General features: G+C 38.7%; 1 protein-coding gene across 1 annotated transcript in view; it reads right to left on the reverse strand.

The window, feature by feature from the left end:
* The window catches only part of si:ch211-1e14.1 (UPF0606 protein KIAA1549), a 63,769-nt gene that overhangs the window by 5,034 nt on the left and 37,237 nt on the right, over window positions 1-21,498 (reverse strand). The window contains exons 10-17 of the mRNA XM_036585262.1: window positions 17,968-18,145; window positions 16,399-16,583; window positions 10,802-11,010; window positions 8,453-8,580; window positions 4,543-4,751; window positions 3,008-3,237; window positions 2,741-2,885; window positions 1,087-1,413 (exon numbers count right to left, since the gene is read on the reverse strand). Coding sequence (XP_036441155.1) covers window positions 1,087-1,413; window positions 2,741-2,885; window positions 3,008-3,237; window positions 4,543-4,751; window positions 8,453-8,580; window positions 10,802-11,010; window positions 16,399-16,583; window positions 17,968-18,145 — 1,611 coding nt within the window. The remainder of the gene's footprint in view (window positions 1-1,086; window positions 1,414-2,740; window positions 2,886-3,007; window positions 3,238-4,542; window positions 4,752-8,452; window positions 8,581-10,801; window positions 11,011-16,398; window positions 16,584-17,967; window positions 18,146-21,498) is intronic.

Raw genomic sequence — 21,498 nt, forward strand, 5'->3', positions numbered from 1 at the left:
AATCTTTTTCAAATGGGACCCTCCCCTGCTGCTGCCTGGATTGTGCCTCTTCAGCAATTTGCTAGCCAGCTGTAGAAATATAGGATACATACTCTGATTGCCAAGTTCATAAAATTACTTTTTTTTCCTTAAACTATCCAATCCCAGTGCAAGCTCCAATGATCAGAGTTAAGGGGCATTTAAGAGTAACAGATGGAAACGACTTTACCAGATTAGTACAGTGTAAAGCTACAGGCCATGACTTTCTGCCTGATGCAACATGTGATAGGAGCATGCAGCAGTCTTTGGGGGGAAAAGTTTTAATGCTATAACAAAAGTTCCCAACAGGGCTGTACAAAAAAATACCCTACTGGCTAAACCAACATGTACAGTCGTATGCAAAAGTTTTAACATGCCTGGTTAATTACACATTTTGTTGACTTCCTACGTGAAAACAAGTTAACACATCCTCTACAGAGAACACACTGAAATATGGTATTTTTCTGCACAATTAGTGCACAATTTTATTTATTTGTTGAGTTTTACATATTGGAAAAATAAATCATGCTGCAACTTTTGTAGAGACTATTTTATTTTTTTTTCTAATGTATTAAAGTGTGTTCTCTGCAGAGGATGTCTCACTGATTTTCACTTAGAAAATCTATGAAACGTGCAGTTTGGCCCAAACTTTTGCATACAACTGTATTTAGAAAGCCAGAAGAATTGTTTCTGAGGTAATGAGTAGAATAGAATACTTTACTATCCATTTCATTTACATAAAAGCATTGGCATATGAAATCATTACATTATACACAAAAAATCTAATAAAAATATAGTGAAATGTAATTCTACCCCCAATATATATAAAAGCAGCAACAACAACAACAAGCTCATTACAAATACAAATGCAATCTGCCATGTAGTGGTATTACTAGGACCTACACAAAACTGTACTCAAAATAAAATTAAGGTGTCTGCTGCAAAGGGACGATTGATCAAACTATTGATCTGAATGCACAGCAGGCAGAGACTGTGCCAAAACCTTAAAGGAATCTTTGAAGAACAATATCTTCATTTTATCACTCTGAACTGTTGAGCGGCTCTTACCCCAGAGAATGGGCTGAGGGCGGGGTAAGAAGGGCCCCAGGGTCGCGGACCACGGGATGGGGGGCTAGAGGGTGCAGCGGGTCCACCACTGATCCCCACTCCAGGTAGAGTGATGCCAGCGTTGCTGCCCTGTGAAGAGGGGGACACCAGGGCAAAAGCATCATCCAGCAGGGAGTGCATCTGCTGCCGGGCCTCTTCTATAGATGGCTGAGGGGGCAGGTAGGGTGGAGGAGGTGGAGCATGGCCTGGTGGGGGTGACACTGGGCCCAGAAACACATCGTCAGTCGGGGACGGGCTGTGTGGTTCAGGGCCCTGGTCTGGATCCGACTGGAAGAGACAGAGGAGAAATGGGGACTTAAAAGAACAGTTTGGCTGATATCTACTGACAAACATGGCTTTAAGGTTGCTGCTACATATACATTCTTTTGTCTATAGTTAACTGTGTGTCATACAGTGTCAGAAACCAGAAATGCAGAACTATTTGAGATGACCTGAGACAGTTGTGTGATCATTTTTGGCATGGCTTTTGCACAGTGCTACTTGATGGGATATACAGGGGGCATAAAAATATTGAAAGATCAGATACACCAACCGTATAAGTGTATTTTGTAGATTTATAGTCACTGACTGTAGGTTTACAGATAATGCACAATTTCTCAGCTACCCTCTTCCCCATCTATCAATAGAAAAGACCAACATAGGACCACAACTGGCCAGATATTATTTGGGTGGTGGACCAGTGGGGTTGATAGTACAGCTGTACAGCTACAAAATGTACCACCAAGGTTGGCCTAATGAAGTGTCTAATAAGCTCACTTGTAAGTGTATAGTGTTTAAAACCCCATTTACACCAGAGCAACACAAATTAACATGCCACTACCATTTTGAAATAATAAATATGACCTAAATAATAACTGGTCAACGATGGTCCTATGCTGGTCCATTTCCACTGGACAGGACAGACAGGAGCTATAAGAATTGTGCCGCACTGTAGTCAGCAAGTGTAAATGTACAATGTACATTTATATAGTAGGTGTACCTCATAAAACTGCTAATGAGTGAGTACTTCATTTGGTGTTTGTGTTATTTTGTACACCCCCTGTACGTTTCCACTACTTAGCATGTCTTGATCTAATTTGGGATAAGCGGAAAATTGGTAAATTTGATTTTTCACTGCACTGTTATTTTAAAGGGCCCATATCCAACATCTGTCTACTTTATTTTTCTCCCTCAAGTCTCTATATGACATGTGTGTGTTTAGGTACCAAAAACATAACTGATTACACAAGATTATACATTACACATAACTGATTATACATTTTTAACCCCTTTTTCTCCCTTAGAATTAAACAGGCTGTTTTGTTACTACTGCTTTTAGGCTGATACAGGCAAATATGCAAATATACTCCACTCTGATTGGCTGTGCATCATTCAAAAAGCAGTCTAGGCTAAAATACTCCTTATAACTTCTGGAGTGCTAAACTGCTGAAGGTGGATACATGCAAATGTGTAAGTTTCTGTGAACTTATAGAAGCAAAGAATTCAAAACAGACCGAGTTATATACTACTATTTATTAGTTAGACTACATTTTGAAATGAAAGGGAAAAGGGAAGAGAAAATGCTAAGCACAGAAATTGTAATTAGTAGACTGACCACATATGCTATGTTGTTGACTCCAGGGTATTTCTTATATGTGCCATCACTGTCTGTGGTGATGAGTCTGTCTCTGTCTGCATCTACCAGATCTCCATTCATCTGCTGCTTCTTCCTCTGTCTGGGTGAACGCCTCTCTCTGCCACTGAAAACACACACACACAGTGGATGAATCTACAAATTATGAGCCCAGTATATCTGTATTTCAATTCTTCTTTAAATATATAAATGCAGTACTATTTAGCTGTTGTCCATGTGCTTTCCAACCTTTTCTTGGGCTCGGTATAGAGAGGGGGCATGTGGATGTCAGGGTCCAGGATCTTATCAATCTGCATCTGAGCCTTCTGGTAGATGCGGTCCTGCTCTTTGGGGTCACCCAGGCCGTCAATGATATCATCCATGGCAGGGAAGTCATAGTGGCCTTTCCTCTTGGCCCTTAGGCGGATCTTATTACGATGGTGCTCGATCTCAGACTTTTGTCTCAGAGCAACTTGGATCTGAATAGGGAACAGAGTCAAGAAACAGAACTGAGTTATTTCGCTGAAATAACAAAAACATGTTGAAATCTGATATGAAATATTTAACTAATCTAATTTAACTGATTAATATCAAGTGTAAAAGTGTGAAAATTCTGTTAAAGTATTTGTAATAGAAGAAGAGATATTTACATTTGTCATATTTTGCCACTGTGTTGGCTCGAACCAACACAAAATGTAAATCAGATATAAATGTAATTCATTATGTAACTAACTATAATATAATCAATTACAGTAATTAAGTAATTACAGTATTCTGCAAAAGTCAAAATTTCATTTATTTAATTTTCAGTCAAAACAATCATGAAGTACAAATTATTCATTTTTGAGGATCAGGAAAAAAAGTAGAACATGTATATTTAAGAGAAAATGACAGAAGCCTCAACAACTAAATATAATATACATTTTTGTCAGTATTAGAGTGTTTATAGCTTCACTCCATTCTTTTCAGGAGACTTGCTTTTTCAAAGAAATCTGCAGGGACATTTTTCCACACCTCTGAAGTTCAGTCTTAGAAGTTGGTTGCATTTTCTGCTTCTTACAATCCAAGTAATCCAAAAACACATTCAGTGATGTTGAGGTCTGGGCTCTGGGGTGGTTTGCCCATTGTTCTGGGAACACCAGCATCATCTTTGATTTGTAAACTTTCTTGTTTTTTTTCTATTTCCTTTTCTAACAGCTTCTTGGCAGCTACACTTTCAGACCCATAGTGTTGAGTTATCTTCTCACAGTGGAAGGATGAACAGAAACACCTGGGGATTTTTTTCAGAACTGAAGCAAGAGTGGAGCTTGATTTTCTGTGTTAACTCTAGTTTTGGAAACTCGTCTGACTTATTTTCCTCTGACTTTCCCCTTCCTTATGCAAGTGAACTGTCTTGTATCCTTAGCAATATCTCCTGAAAAGTGGATAACCTGTACTCAATGGCTGTTAATACTGAACATTAAATAAATAAGAAATGCCTGACTTTTGCAAAGCACTGTGTATAATGACATTTACATAGTATAGCACAATGACAGATGTAAGTCTGTACTAAAATTCTAATGACATTTACTAACAATTAACAGTACCAGCATACCCAGCTCAAATGGGTAAGTAAGTGTGGTCACCCTGCTTTAAAAGTCCTGTATTTAACTTCAGGAAGGAGTTAAGAATTAAGGAATGCAATTCTCAACTGGACCTCCGCTGTTTTATAGCAGTAGAGATATCCTAAAGGATCTGCTAATGAATTATTGATAGATTATTGATAGAAATTAAGTTTAGCACACCTCCTTGGTGATCTTGGTGTTCTCGGCAGCCTTGTCAGTGACTGCAGGGTTAGGTAAGGGTAAAGCAGGCATGGGCTGCATGGCGATCAGCTGGATCTTGCTGGACAAGCGTTTGTTGGCACCGTCCACCGAGCGGGACATCCGGTCCACATGCTCAAAGATGGAGGCTGAGGACACCTGCTCATCTACACCATTCAGTGGAGGAGGACCTACAGGGAGCAAGGTTTGATTTTAATGCTGTCACATCAAAACTAGGAATATAAACCGCAAAGCATGATGGATATGCTCAGTGCCAGGTGAGGACTTTACCTGTCAACATTACTTAAATACAAGACATAAACTGACATGTACAAAGCGTGTCTCATTCAGATGACAGAGTAACACCCCTTCTTCAAAGTACTGCAGGTGCCTTTCCATTCCAGCAGGGGGCAGTGTCTGCTGTAACTCTATGGGTACTGACTTTCAATTAAGGTGAAACATCTGCTAACCTAGCACATGTGCACATGAGTAAGGATGAGGGATCAGTTAGCAGACACAATGTTCAGTATTACAGATAAAATAGCACTAAATAACCGTAAGTTTTCAGGTTCTACAACAAGATCTGCATGCTCAAGTAGGATATCAGAAAAACTATGAAGATCCTAAAACAGATGCAAAATTACTAACTACTAAAAACAGCAGCTTACAAAGGATTGGACTATTAATGAATATGATGTGCAGATCAAGATGTGCAAATCATATAATAGGATGAAAACACAGTAACTGCTACTCAAACTACACTAGCTCTACATTACAGACCAGAGATGTTCTTACCAATCCTATTTCTCCCTGAGAGCCACAACAGACGAAAGGGAGAGAGTAAGAGAGAGAGAGATACAAAGAAAGCCAGTTATGGACCTTTTGTAAACACTATAGAGCCTATTTTTACTGCATGACTAATATGAACATGAGAATAGAATGAAATGCTTGTTGAACAGTACTTTACAGTATCTTGGCTCATATAAGCAAAATCAAAAAAGTGCATGGGGGACAATGAAAGAGAGGTGAAAGGAGGCAACAGTACAAAATGTGTGGCCATTAGACAAAACTAGTATGAATGACTGGAAAAAGATGGAGGCCAATCTAGGTTCCAGGGTCAATAAGAGTAATTTGGTCAGTCACACTATAGATCTGCAAGAGCACCTTTGGTTATCAGGAAAAGAGGGATAGTATAGGAGAGAGTAAAAAGTGAAGAGCAGGATGAGCTTATTCTTTATCACTGAGGATTAATGAACACTGGCTGAGTGGGAAAATGAGGGGAGGGGGGAATGTCGGGGGTGGGGCTTATAAACAGATCAAGCAACAATTTGAGATTAATATATCTCATATTGAAGCATTCTTAAGAAATCCAAGAACAAACAAAGCCATTTGGAATTTCAGGGTTAAAATATAACATCTGTGACATCTATTGTACATATATTTTGGATATGAGGAAATATATGTACATGCATTTGTCTTCTGTGTGGGAATATCATGGATAGACATTTGTCGCACATATTTTTTTGGATGTAAGGAAACTGTAGACATACGTCTTCTTCTGTAAGAGACGGTATCTCATATATTAACATTAATTTAATGTATATTTGTGATAAGAAAAAACATATGTACATACATTTGCCTTCTGTATGAGAATATATCATACATAGTGACACCTGTTACATATATATTTTGGATCTAAGGAAATATATGTACATATGTTTTTATCTGTAAGAGAATGCATCACATACCCCCACCAACCACTTTACTGGGAACACTACACTAATACTGGGTAGGGCTTCCCCTTGCTCTCAAAACAGCCTCCATTTTTCGTGGCATGGATTCCACAAGATGCTGGAAATATTCTTCTGAGAATCTGTTCCATTAATTTCTGCAGATTTCTTTTTAGGCGTACCTCCATGCTGCAAATGTTCGGTTCTACCAAATCTCAAAGATTTCCTACTGGGTATAGATCTAGTGACTGGGTAGGTTACTGAAGAATACCGAACTCACTGTCATGTTAATGGAAACAGCTTATAATGAAGTATAAAAACAGCCATTAGAAGATGGGTAAACTGTGGCCAGGAAGGGGTGCACAGGGTCAACGATACTCAATTAACGGGCCCAAAACATGCTAAGAAAACATTCTCCACATCATTACACCATCACCTCCAGCCTGGACTATGAACACAAAGGCAGATAGGGTCCACAGATTCATGCTGTCGGCACCAAATTGTGACCCTATCATCTGTGTGCCTCAGCACAAATCAAGATTCATCAGACCAGGCTATGTTTGTAATGTTTGAGGCGATGAGGCTGGATGCAAGTGTGAGTTGCTTTTTTTTAATTAGATTTTTTAATCTGATCTTAGAGCCCAGAAACTGAGTAGCAGAGGTGAGTAGAGCAGATAAGTCCATGATGCAACAAAAAGAGGGAAAGCAAACAGAGCACAACAAAACTAAACACAAAGGAAGACAAACTAAACAACTCAAAATCAGAAACAAGACTGCAGAAAACTAGACCAAGGGAACAACAAACAAAGCTGTCACACCGACAATGCAAGACAAAAGGATTTAGCACACACAAGGGTATAAATACACTGAGGAGAAACAAGAAACACCTAGGACTAATTAGAGGGCAGGGCTACAGACTAGAGATAGGTGGGACAGATGACCAGGGGGCAGGACCAGGGAAGAGACACAGGCCAAAACAACAAAAGCACATGACCTACATAAACAAAAGACACACGAGGGAAGATAAAAAAGGCAGATACAAACACAAACAGGGAAGGGCAAAGTGGAACAAGACAGGACGTTACAATGTTCTTCCAGTCTTCAACTGTCCAGTTTTGGCGACCCTGTGCCCACTGCAGCCTCAGCTTTCTGTTCTTGGCTGACAGAAGTGGAACTTGACATGGTCTTCTGCTCTCAAAGTTCGACATGTTGTGCATTCTGAGATGCCTTTCTGCTCACCACAATTGTACAGAGTGGTTATCTGAGTTATCGTAGCCTTTCTGTCAGCATGAACCAGATAGGCCATTCTTTGTTGATCTCTCTCATCAACAAGGCATTTCTGTCTGTAGAACTGCTGCTCACTGGACATATATATTTTTAACATTCTGCATAAACTCTAGAAAGTGTTGCGCATGAAAATTCCAGATCAGCATTTATAAAAAATACTCAAAGCAGCCTATCTGGCTCCAACAATCATGCCAAAATCAAAATCACATTATTCCCCCTTTCTGATGGTTGATGTGCACATTAAGGCTACTGGCTGATATCTGCACAATGTTATGCACTGCACTGCTGCCACACGATTGGCTGATCAAATAATGGTATGAATGAGTAGGTGTATAGGTGTTCCTAATAACATGCTTGGTGAGTGTATATTGACATATATTGCACATATGTTTGGGATGTGAAGATTATATATATACATATATGTACATATATTTGTCTGTATGAAACTACATGATACATATTGACATTTGTTCCACATATATTTTGTATAATAAGGAAATGAATGTACATATATTTTCTTTTGTAAGAGATTACATATGTTGACATCTACTGCATGTATATTTAAGATATGAGGAAATATGTACTTTTTTACTCCAGTATGAGAAAATATCACATACAGACATCTACCTCACATATTTTGAATATAACAAAATATAGGTACATATTTTCCTCCACTTCCAACACAGATTCAATCAGTCTCACTATGTATGTTTTTTTTTAAAGTCCTTCCTTGCTCTTTCTCTGTCTGTCCTTAATGTAACTTCCCTTTCTTTGTTCACCACATTTTTTTCTCAGGAGCAAAGAGATGGTCTCATTTTCTCCCAAGTATGTCTTCATGACTACTGTGAAATGGTAATTGGAGCCGGTTAACTTGCCATTCAATCCGTTAGTGGCCATCTTGCGAGGCTGCTTGGAGTCACTGGGCAGTCTCGGGTTCTCTTTGGGAGACTCTTTATCACTGGACGGATCACTGCCCACTGAATCGCCGTCCGAAGGGGAAATCCTACAAAATACAGCCCACAGCAAAATGATTTACATACATTCAGTAAAAGACGGCTGGTGGTAGTGATCTCGAAAAGCTGGAAAGCTGCTTTTGAGAACAAAGACATGATTTGAGAATAATTTTCACTGATATGGTCCAAAGGGTTACAGAATACAGAATTCAAATCAAGTGCATGTATTTATTCTGATATTGTAATTGACTGTGAATTAGTAATGATTCCTGATTTAGATTCTGATTATTAAACTCAGAGAGTTAATCAAGTTCAGCAACATCTGCTGAGCAATTTATAATTACCACATTTCCCCTCTTGCATTATAAAACAATTTTGCATTAGCTTAAATGTGCCCCAGACAAGAACCAGCTCAAATCTTTCCTCACCCCCAACATTTTGATGGACAACACAATTTAGCGCCAATTCAACTTTTATGAGGCTGATCATGAGGGAAGATGCAAGGGGAAGCTGACCTACTTCTGTCAAGCCCAAAGACTGCCTCTCAATTAAAATATGACTAATAAGCACCAAAAGTTCATTAGTTAGGTCTACAGAGTCATTTCTGAAGGTCTACCATTACACACACAGTTCTGTAGCAGATTTAAAGCTACTTCAAAATGGCAAAAGGGCAACCAGCAGAGTCACTATTTACAGTAGACTTAAACAGTTGTGATTTGTAATATACCTATACCCAATATAATTTAACATATCATGAGTAAATGTTACCTCCAGTTTTGACCATTAAGACCATTTCTGTATATGTTGGATATTTCTGAATCATTCCACTCCATCTTTTTGCAGAAACAGAAAAATTGCATGACGCAGGCCATGTTTGTCAGTTAGGATGATGAATGCACCCAGCCTTTGCTTCATGCCATTACTGTAATGCATGAACTATTGATCTGAGGGCTAGATGAAAGCCCTTTTAAAAAGACTTTTATTGATTTACAGGGATCTCACTATTGATGGGATTCCTCTCTGAAAATCGATGAACATGTGTTGTTTTAATATGAGCATTATACTTTGCAAAACGCATTAGCAAATCAGAGAAGAGCATTAGAAGAGATGGATTTTTTGCTGTCATACACACCGCTTCATTGCAACAGGGGGTCATTCCAACACATGCCAATAACTGGAAATAACATGTTTACGTCAAAACAAGACTGTTAGTTCAGAAACAGTCTTATTATGCAATGCATGGGGTTAACACTGCCCGGTTTTAGTAAATTGTGAAGAATAAGGAGTGTTTTTTTTCTCTCTTCACTTTATTTTTATTTATCCACAGGCCAATGTATGAATATGATGTCAGTGCCTATTTTGCTGTTGCAGTTTTGGTATATTTTGAATAAACAATGGTCCATTTGGGTCATGGCAAAATGTTAAGTAAATGAAGTAAAAGCACAGCTGGCCCACGGATTTACTGAGATTTTTTAATATGGCCCTTTTAGTGGTTGAGTTTGACACTCCTCTTCTAGAGGATGGCCTTGTTTGTATTCATACTTAGGATGTAAGCCTATATCATAATGATAGTTTCTGATACTGAGAAAAAAGCCTACAGACAAAAATAAAACCTCCATTTTTTTTTTACTGGCCTGTTCTATCAACTAAGAATTCTCAGTTAAAGCTCCTAGTACTAGTCTAACTGTAAGTGACTGTTTTGTTGCTATATAAAAGCTTACAATAATAATAATAATAATAATAATAATAATAGTAATAAACAATAAACATTATAGACCACTTTCATACAGGTAGCAACTCAAAGTCCTGTACAGATAAGTGAAGTCCAGTACCAGTAAAAGAAAATAAAGCTGAATACAGTATTCACTAGAATAAACTGAGACAATAACAGGTAAGTGTAAAAAGATAAATACAGAAAGGCAGAACTTTATACGTTAAAGATTCATTCACTAAGTTCCACAGCTCAAAAGCATCAAAACAAAAAGAGGCTTTTCCATTTTTTCTGATTTGTGCCAGGTATTTACATAAAAGGCCATGCTACCTAGTCACGGCATAAGCTTTTGGTTCCATAATATGTTTTTATTTATGTAATTTTATGTTTTTTAGTGGCATGTCACAGGCATGACTAGCATAGGTTATACCATGGGCAACAAAACGTGAAGTCCATTAAAGTTAGTTTCATCCTTATAATTTTATTGCACTTTCCTGTTACTGTGAATTGAGTTACTTTGAATATAACTTTTCTGTATTTATTCACTCCTGTTCACTCACCGTCCTTTCCTTTGCTGGCTGTTTCTTGAGGCTTTGGTGGAGGAGCCTTTGGATTTGGGTGTGGATGCCTCTGCATTTTCAGCAGCGCTTGGCTCCTTAGCGGACACTGGCAGCGGTAACGGCTCCTGAATCACCATGAGGTCATCCTTACTGTGCTGGCCCAGGTGCAGCTTGGCAAAGTCGAAGCCCTTCACGCTAGGAGCCTGCAGCTGCAGAGCGGCAGTGCAGAGGAGAGAGAGGCAGGAGTTAATATGGAAGGATGGAAATAACAGAGATGTGTGGAGAGGGAAAGGTGGACAGAAAGGGACTAAAAGGTGGGAGAAGGATGAAAGACTTTCACAATCTGGTGTTTACTTTAGGAGAAAGCACCAAGAGGAGCACAGGGTTTGAGACAGAATCAGGCCAGGCTTCAGTCCAGCTCATTCAGAGACGTTCTGCAGTGTGAATGTAGGAATGCATGGAAAAGTATCCAAATGCTTTTGATCTTGGTTTACCAAATTACACTGTCTAGGTTCAAAGACAGAAACAATGAAAACAAATTAAATTAATAAATTGAGTTAAAGAAATAAATGAATAAACAGATAGACAAAGACACAAGGAAAAAGATGGATGGTGTGGCTTGAGCACACAAAAAAAGGGAATTTACTGAATTAAATCTGTACATCATTTCCAGACGAATAAAGTGTAATACAAGGCACTAAGATTGTTACTTTCAACTAAATTAATAATCAAACAATCTAGAAACTATTTTGATGATTAGTCGAGCAATCAAAGTTTTTAAGGAGGCCAAACAATAACGAATGTGATAACCGAATAAAAACAACCTATGCATAAACTTTTAAAGAATTCAAAATATCCTATTGGAAAAAGCTAAATAAGGAAGTCTTTAAAAGTCTTTTTTAGCTGTACGTTATGGGGATTTGGAGACCTCTTTGGTGGAAAAGTGTAATTGCACACAATGTGTGGAAGAACATTTTGTAACATCGGTTGCGCATCCCCTCCCAAGTGGATGAATCTGATGATCGTGAGTGCACTGAAAAAGAATTCAAAGAGAGCTCAGTCAAAACTTGGTGAAGGACGTGTCTTCTGAGGATGTATGTGAATGATCTAGCCATCATATCATTTACTTAGTAATGCTACTTCTTTCAATAATAATAAAAAAAAATCATACATAGAGCAGCTTTAAAACATTGTTTCTTGCTGGAGTACTGTTCAATATGAGCCTCGTCATTCAATAGGCACAAGCAGTGAGCAATACATTTACAATGGATCAAATAAAGTACTCATGTTAATACTGATTATGCTACAGAAGTAAAAATATATGAAACAACCAAGCTGGCAAATGAGGGCAGACCTTCCCTCCTGTAAAAATATCGCCTCCTCTTTAAATCTTTACTAAGAGCAACAGGGAGGAAAAGCATAATCCTCATAAACTTACATTAGCCAGTGGCTAGTGCATTTTTAAATATTAACATATTAACATAAGACTTCCAGGCATTCCTTGCTTTTGCTGTATCAAAGAACGTACAGAATAAAGACACCACTGTATCGTATTGTATTGAATCATTTTACCCAAGTTTGAAATGATGATTTTTTTGTTAAGTGAATAATCAAGTTTAATTGAGTAGTTGTGGCAGTCCTAATCAGCACAGTTATTGCCAAAAGTAAGTCAAATGAAAAACAAAATTGTGCTGTAACAGATTTCATTCATGTGGAAATGAAGTGCAAGTAAATGCAGTGCCTTATGTTTTTTCAGTGTACTGGCTGCATGGCTGAGGAGGCAGACAGGCAGTAATGAATTAAATGTGCTGCATGCTGGCCTGCCTGCTTGCCTGTCTGTCTGTGTGTAGTAGGATAACAGACCAGATGAGCAGAACAAGCACTGTAATGCTGCTTAATGCCTGCAGGCTCTCTCCAGGGACCAGTCGAGAACAGAAAACCCAACCATAATAGGTGCAGCAGATTCATCGACTGCAAAAAACAAAACCAGAACTTTGTGCTTTTTTTTTGGAAAGATGGTATTTTAGCATTTCAGCTGATGCTGTTTTTAGACAGAAAGTTAGTGACCAGCTTTCCTTCTTGAAAATGTGCTAATCCACCAATCATCAGGGAGCGTATACAGTTATCTCTTTTGGCTCAGTCTCTTTTGAATGTAAATCAGGCTGTTTAGAAATAGGACAAAAGCTGAATACAATAAAAACTGCCTCTTCCCTGTGTAAATAGGGACCAAATGTAGGCCAGTGTTAGTGTTTAGAATGCTCTACTTAGGCCTAAATGGAGGGGGGTGGGATTACAAAGAAGCATTCATACACATCTGGGGTTGAGATTATTTTTTCCAATTCCGGTTATCAATTTTATGACAAGGGGATTACCCGCTACACAGCTAGGGCTAGAGCCAACTATAGCATTTTAAGGAAGCTAGCTCTACCCCTATACTTCTGTACCTCTGACTTTTCCACCAAATCTTTTAACTTTTTCTTGATCACTTTTTTGGGCTTTTCTTCCTCTTCCTCTTCCTCTTCCTCCTCTCTTCTTCCTCTTCCTCCTCCTCCTCCTCTTCTTCCTCATCATATTCCACGGTTTCTTGTCTCTTAATGCCCCTGGCAGCAGGAACTGGTTTCTGATTCGATTTTGAAGTATGGAAGGAGGCAAGGCATACATTCAGGTATGTTTCCGCTCCACTCTTCTGCATGCTGTCATTTAAACATGTTAATTTCCTGCACAAAGCACAAACTGCCCACTACAATACTGCAGAACCAGGGACTAAGCAGGATTAAAACGGCTATAAAAAAGAGAAAAGATACCACTTGCTGGGTGGCAGAGTATATTTTCCTGGTGTTCTAATATAAACTACTGCTGCACTACTGTGAGTCTGTGAGGGAGACTTGCTAAAGACTCTAAAAACAATTCACTGACCCATGCTCTGCCCACAAAATACATTCTTTCATAGCAAATGTTGTTAGATTGGACAAGTGTTTAACTTAATGAGAAACTGTAACACAGAACTTGTTTTTGTTACGGTACCTACACTAAAAGCATATTATTAACATCAAATATTTTTTTATTTTGCATGCATTCTTTTGTTGAGTTAACATTAGCATGGACAAATTCACTGACATTGTTGCTTCCAGCCTGCCTAGTTTCCATTTGCTACAACATTCTTCACCTTGATAGCACATTTTACTGGAAAGCTCAACATTATGTAGGGAAACTAACACTGTAGTGGTCCATGAGAAACATTTAGGTATTTCGAGAGAAATAATTACATTCTACAATTTCTCATTGACTTGAATGGGCTTTTTGTCAATGCTCTATAAAGTTTGTCTAATCAAGCAAAAGTTGCTATGAATAAACACATTTGTGAGCGGACCATAGATAGATCTACTTCAGTGAACTGCTTTTCCACCACCCTCTACCTTCTCTTTTTTCCTTTCTTCTTCCTCCTCCTCCTCCTCTTCTTCTTCTTCTTCTTCTTCCTCTTCCTCCTCCTCTTCCTCTTCTTCTTCCTCTTCTTCTTCCTCCTCCTCCTCCTCCTCCTCCTCCTCCTCCTCCTCACTGCTCTCTACTACTACTAGTTTTCTGCTCTTGACTGGGGTCATTGACCTCTGGATTGAGGGTATGGATTTCTGTAATGAAGCTGTGGACTGGATGGTGATCGGAGGTGAAAATGTGGTGAGAGAGAGAGAGATAAAGGGTAAAGGAAACCAGATCAATGACAGGGTGAGAAGAATGAAATGGAGTGAAAGACGTAAGACGATGGCAACAGACCCAATGGCGCTTACTATCACTAACAAAACTGCAACCACAAACTAGAGTTGCATAATATGTACAAAATACTAACATTGCGAATACATTACTACATACTGCAACTGTGATACATAATGCAATAAATTAAAACTGCAATTATGAAATAATAAGACGACACAGTAAGGTACCACAAACCAATGTCAAACTACCAGCACCAAAGCTGACTCTTCAAGGTGAATGAATAAGAGTTGAAGTCAAGAGCTGAACTCAAAACTGTGGAAAAGAACACTTAAAAACAGGGCTTAAATGGTAACAATGACATCAAGTTCAGCAAGGGGTCGTGCAGCTGTGCGGCTATTAGAAAATAAAAGGGTTGGAAGAGGGCAGAACTGGAGTGTCTTGGAAGTGTACTCCATGAGGAGTTTGAGAGCACACACGTGGTATGTACTGTGAGTATGTGCTCTTGAGTGGGGGCAGATGCAGGGTGTGTTGAGAGCGTGCTCTTTAGTTAAAATGTGGTTAAATTAGAGCAGTTAATCTGCACTGCATAAGTACATGGCTGTATAATACCAGCAACAGTGTATATGAGCATGTGGGGGGAATGAGAGAGAGAGAGAGAGAACAGAAGACTCTGGCCATAGCAGAGAATAAGAGAGTACAGCTGTACTATGACATTATAGAAATTATTGTGCTGATGTGATATTTTTTTGGAGGGAATGTATAGTTCAGTAAACAGCAGTGTCCTATATAGCTATAATACTGCGAGCAACAAGCTGACTAAGAACCAGCTTTTTTAAGAAAGAAGAGACCACAGCACCTCTCGCATGTTTTCTATTGGCTTACATTTCTATGGTCCACAAATTTGCATGGTTAAAAGTTCACTTACCGAAATCAGCCGCTACCAGAAGCAAATTATTTTTTCACATTTTCAGCTTTCATCTCTACTTGTCATCCATGTGTAAGGACAGGAAAATACCCAATGTTTTGTATAGCAATTGCCTATTTGCTAAACTATAATACACATTTATGGCAGTTTTTTTTTCCAAACTATGATTAAAGGCACACTTAAAATCTGTTGACCTAAAGGTAACAACCAAAAAGTTGTGCTGATGAGACGTCACAACAAGGGCCGAAAATGCACACTGTGCAGGGCTTGACATCAAGCTTTTCCAAGGACTTGTCGTGGACAACTAAATCCATTTTCTACATCCATAATTTTCTCAAGTAAATCAGCTAGCCTGCTGGGAAACCTACACATTTATACTGAAATTACAGTTCTTTAAATACGTCTCTTTAGTTTAACCTTGTGTATTTACTTGTCCAATTAGACAAAACAGATTACAAATCTACGTGTCTCTAGACTTCTGATGAGCAGTGTATGTGTGTATACGTGCTACTAACATTCAGCTGCAACACCAGAGAATCAGTTCAAACAAAGTACTTTAACTAAGATGTGACCTCACCCAACAAGAATAATTCTGGTCTGATCTCAAAGATACAAAAATAACTCGGAGGCTGGAATGGCACTGAGTAGCCCAAATCAGTCGCACAGATATGAGATAAGCAGCAGTCAGACAGAGCAGAGACACACAGGAGCCCATGTACTGATTAGCTCTATCTGGCCCTCATTAACACAATTCAGCAGACAAGCCAAACAACAACGCAGACGCTGCAACAAATGCTTTTGCTTTTGTCACACTCCTCTGCGCTTGTATTACAAAACAAAACTAAAAGGACAGGACTGTACCAATAACCTATGTATACGTTTCATAGTAGTTACTGAATATAAATACATGAATAATAAGCCAATAGTTTAAGGGGTTTAAAGAAGGCAATCTCCACACTCATACCTTCTGCCTCTGCTGGACGGTGCTCATGGTGTCCGGCTGAAACTCTAGTTTATCTGTGCGGCACAGTTTCCAGTACAGTATGGTTATGATAATCACCACCACCAGCACAGGCACCACCACTCCTACTATAATCCATGTGTTGGCGTTCTCCGTCTCAGAGGGTGACGACGCCTGCTTCTCCACAGCTGCACATGCAGAGCAAGATATTAAAAGAAAGCAGAAACATGATTACATAATGTGATGCACCAAAATAAAACTTCTTGATTGAAATCAAAACTGAAACCTCTTATTTATGCTATTGAATGACACAGGAACAAGGGAATAAAAAAAAAGTTTTCTTGTTGAAAAGCCAGTCTTTATAGTCAGGCCTATTCTCACTAGAAATAGTAGTTAAAAGCCCTCTCACCAAACTGATTTGTTGTTTGATGTGAAATGGTTTGTTGTAGAAAAACTTACAGACTCAGATTCCTTTACAATGGTGGTAATAAGAACTAGGGGCTGTGATATCTACAATCAAACACAAGCTATCTATTTACTATTTTATTACCATTTTATTTTTCTATTTATATGTAATGTTTGCTGATGGTAAAATAGTGGTAAGTCTGGGAAAACATTTTTTGGTGCTATACCCTGCACATATCTCTCCACCATCAATAGATTGAAAAAATATGTTGTTTTATTTAAAAACAGTGTCTCAAGCATTAGGGAGCATATTCACAACCATTTCATGTAATACTTTGCTGTGAGGTAACTTTTAGAGGCATTAAATTACTACTCTGACTTGGTAAGTTTTCCCTAGAAAATCAACTCACCTTTAACCTGACAAAAGGAGACAGAATAATTTTCTGGTCATAATTTTTTGGTATTTTTACTTTTTCATGATCAATTTTGGCCTTTTTGTATAATTTTTCATGTCATACATTTTTATTTTTTAAGTGGGCAAAATTTCCCTAATAATACATTCACTCAGAAGTTAGATTTCACATTGTTGATCACCTAAGTTAAAGCAGGGTTACATAATGTGAATAGACACAAGTGCAGTATAATATTGCATAACTGGATAGTACATGCCAAAACCTTGAGCTGTACTGACTGTGATGCCAAGTGAATTATAGTAAAGTTTGTGAACTGGTCCTTTAGTAGCACAGTGAGGTAAACAATGCTCAGAGACAGAGAAGTGCCTCAGGCCTCCGGATACTTTGCTGTTATACAACAGGAAATAGCTTCATTAAGTCTAATGAAGGTAGATATATTTTTTTTTTGCTGTAGGTGAAGCAGCTGAAAGTCTGCCAGCACAAACAGTGTCAGATAAAGCGGCCGAGCTCTCTGGAGGACATGCTCATTAAACCCTCGTCTTTGATGTTTACAGTGAGAAGAACTCAAGCATTCACTTTTCAAATACCACTGCCAACTCGCACTGCGGTCAGAGGACTAGTTATGATCATTTGATTAAAAACAACTGAGAAGGGCTCCATGAAAGGGTTCATGCGGAGAACTCATTTCTCAGTCTCTTCTATTTCCAGTTCCCTCCATGAAGTGAGAGTAATGTGTTTTTGGGTGAAGACTCACGCTGGGCCAGGATGCCCTGGATACGGTATCCAAGCACTATAGCGGCACGCTGGACATCCAGTTTGTTCAGCAGGTTAGCTGTGGTGACAGCAGGTAGCCTCTCACCGTTAGCACCTTCCACAAAGTAGATCATCTCCAGAGGGTTATCCGGCCCTGTTAGCCGTGTGGTCTGTACAATCTGTGGTCAGATCAAACACATAATTCAACAATTTATATAATACTGTTAAGGCTGTAAAAGGCTGGAATTACTCATCACTGAAATTAGGGATCACTTATTAATAATTTGTTTTATATACAACAATAGCCTCTACAATGAATAGTTAAAATCAACCTCAAATCAAAATTGACCTTTTTGCACCTGGTTATTTAACAACCCTGGTCATACTAGATCATCTCATATCATGTAAAAGACAAAATTAAAAAAAATCTTATTCTTCTGCTGTCTTTGATCAAAATGTAATGACTTTTGTTCGCCTCCAACATGTTACATCAACATGTATCAGTGGTTGAAGAACATAATATTAACAAATAAAATCATGTTTCACCTCCCCTCCCAATCACCCCACCAACGATCAAACAAAATACTCAGAGACTCTCCCTGATAACATGCTTCACTCATAAATATGTTACGGTTCATAAAGAAAATGAGTTATGATTTCTGATTCACGTTGACTTTAAATGGATGCTTTATTTAACATTTCAAGTATTTCGGGAACAATAAGAAGTTATTAAACGGTAAATAACATACTGCAACTATCTACCTTTTAAAATAAAATTTATAGGTTTCTTACTTGAGATTTGATGCACACTAGAAAAACAAGACATTCAAGATATTAACTATTAATTAACTTCATTATTGATGGCTTACAGCTGTCTATGTTATTTTAGAATTATTTACAGCTTCAGTCATCATTCTGGACACATCTACAACATATTCATTTCATTTTTTCAGGTTCCTAGCTTTTTATTCATTATTTGAAGGCACTATTTGAGAAAAGTTACACAGGACTAGCACTTTAGAACAATTTTATACATTTATCTGCAAGTGAATACAAACATATGCCTGCAATAATCAACATATAAAATGAAGTGTATAAAGACAGAATGGGAGCGTTAGGCTAGTGAGTGCTGGAAAGTAGAACCTTGGCCATCTTGTCTGGGTTTAACACTCAGGCAGTCTCTGGCGTTATTGGGGTGGAAAAGGATGACAGCACTCGGCCTCACCTGAACTCGACCTACATAGTGCACTTTTACTGCTGGGCTGTGACTAGCCAGCCCCCTTTCCAGCTTGTCCTAAAGTGCTAGCTAACTGAAACACTGAGATGGGTCTGTGTTACTAGGCAATTCGGTAGTCTGCCTGCTATTTAGATCACCCAGCAAATACATAAAACTGATACCTCTGAGAGGTAAAATAAAGCGATAAACCATAATTTTACCATGCTTGAAGCGTGTGGTTAGGCAAAACATGCAGCAGAGTCAAAATACAATATGATACCAACGTTCAAAAAATAAAATAATTCACTTTTAATATCAGCTGCAGTAAACAACTGACCATTTGCAAAATAACCACTGGTGCCTCTAGTAACAGCTAAGCACTGCATCTTCCATCAAGTGAAGGAAAAACTTCTCAGAACAAACCTTGAGTGAGAAAGGCATTGGCAGTAAATCAGTCTGAATTACTGGGCTAAAAGGTGGCGGAAAGGTGGTACTGAAGAATGTATATTGCAGATCATCTGGAGGCTTGTTTTAATTGCTGAAAATGTTTTAGTTGGAAGACCACACCCACAGGGCAATGTCAAAACAGGCCCTAAGGTAACTTTGTCTAGGTTAGCAAATATGACCCCTAATGATAACTAACATCACAGACCAATATAAAGATCAGCTAGCTAGCCAAGAAAGCTTTTAACTTACCTGTTGACAGTTAGCATGATAAACCAATCAGACTAAATAGTGCCTTCCAGTGTTCATGTTTGTGAATATAAACATTCTGTGTAAAGATAAATATTAAAATATATTAAAATCCCAGGTTTGTTACAGACTAAGCCTTGCTATTGAGTAACTACAGGGACCTCAATGCAAACTGAGCTATTTCTAGATTATAGAAGTTTGTTTGGGCACACTGGTGGCCCCTGGCCGTTTAGGTGGTTAATTTGCAAATGTCGGCAAAGACCTAGTGAAAAAGATATGTCCTTCTCAGCATATAATGCAGGGCCAATATTAGGTCAGAAGGGGTAGCTCCCATCGCTCAAACTTCTTCCTTATCACACATGAAAACCTAGCGCTTTAACGCACAGGGATTAAAATACTTCCCTGGTTTAATTAATGTAAATATGATCTTACTTTACAGTTAAGATTGGCCTACATTCACATTTTTTCAGTTCTCAAACATGTTTGCCTCCTGTGTGCATTTCAATAATTCTTTGTGCTACTGAACTATTTAGTTAGCACAAGTGCTATGGATGCTCTGAGCTGAAAGTTTGACAGACAGGCAACAGCAAATAAAGGAGGCAGGAGACAGGAGAAAATTTTGCAAGTGGTCAGTTCTGCCACTGAATTACAGTAATCTATGGCAAACGGTCAAAGATTATTCCATGCATTGTGCAAAGGTTTTTAACCAGATATCATTTTATGTATGCAGCCATATGTGTGTATACTGAGTATTTTCCAAAAGCTCTGAACATGTCTCAGTCAATCAGCTTTTAAATTAGATGCATTTAATAAAAATCATATAATTTCTAAACTAGACAAAATCCATTAACTACATTCCAATTAAATTATCTGCAATCTTTCATATTCATAATTCCACCCATTGTGCTGACATCTCCTTCAACGCACACTAAATTTAGACATGTATTATCCGTCACTCTATGGCGTATTCACACTCTGTTAATTAGGTCGTTAACGGACAGTGAACAGTACTGGGACATGCATGATCAGTATCAACAGCAGCAGAGGTTTGGAGTGAGCCAAAAGGTCAGTGTGTGTAGGCTAGAGGGGGGTTGCTGTAAAACTAGGCAGATCTTTAATCACATTGACAGCTCCTTGCTGTGCATGTGGACTGTCCCACTCTCCGTGCCCCCCACGGAACAGGGAAAATCTCTTTCAGCACAGGCTGAACAGAGACTGGGTTGGAGGATGACTCTAGCTGTCTGTGAGGAGTGTTCAATAATTGATCTGGTATCAGCTAGCCAGCCTGTGGGGGGAAAACAGGAGTCAGCCAGTGGCTCCACAGCCCAGGGATGAATAGGAGGTGTTGCCATGGATACTCTTGGAATGGGGATGCGCTGAGCAGAGCAGGTGCTGAGAGGGGGCCACAAAGAGAGAGTCATTAAGAAGCCAGAGAGGCTGGGGACATCCATGCAGGAAGAGTTCCGTAATGAGGGTCTCCATTATTACTCACACACAAGAGAGAGGGTGCAGGGAGATATGGCAAATGACTCACATGCATATCATCGTTGTTGTAACTAAAAGAAAAATCTCAGAAATGGCAAAAAATTAAAAGAGAAGGGAAAAAAACCTTCTTAAGTTTTA

The sequence above is a fragment of the Colossoma macropomum genome, unplaced genomic scaffold (assembly GCF_904425465.1).
Source record: "Colossoma macropomum unplaced genomic scaffold, Colossoma_macropomum, whole genome shotgun sequence".
Taxonomy (NCBI): domain Eukaryota; kingdom Metazoa; phylum Chordata; class Actinopteri; order Characiformes; family Serrasalmidae; genus Colossoma; species Colossoma macropomum.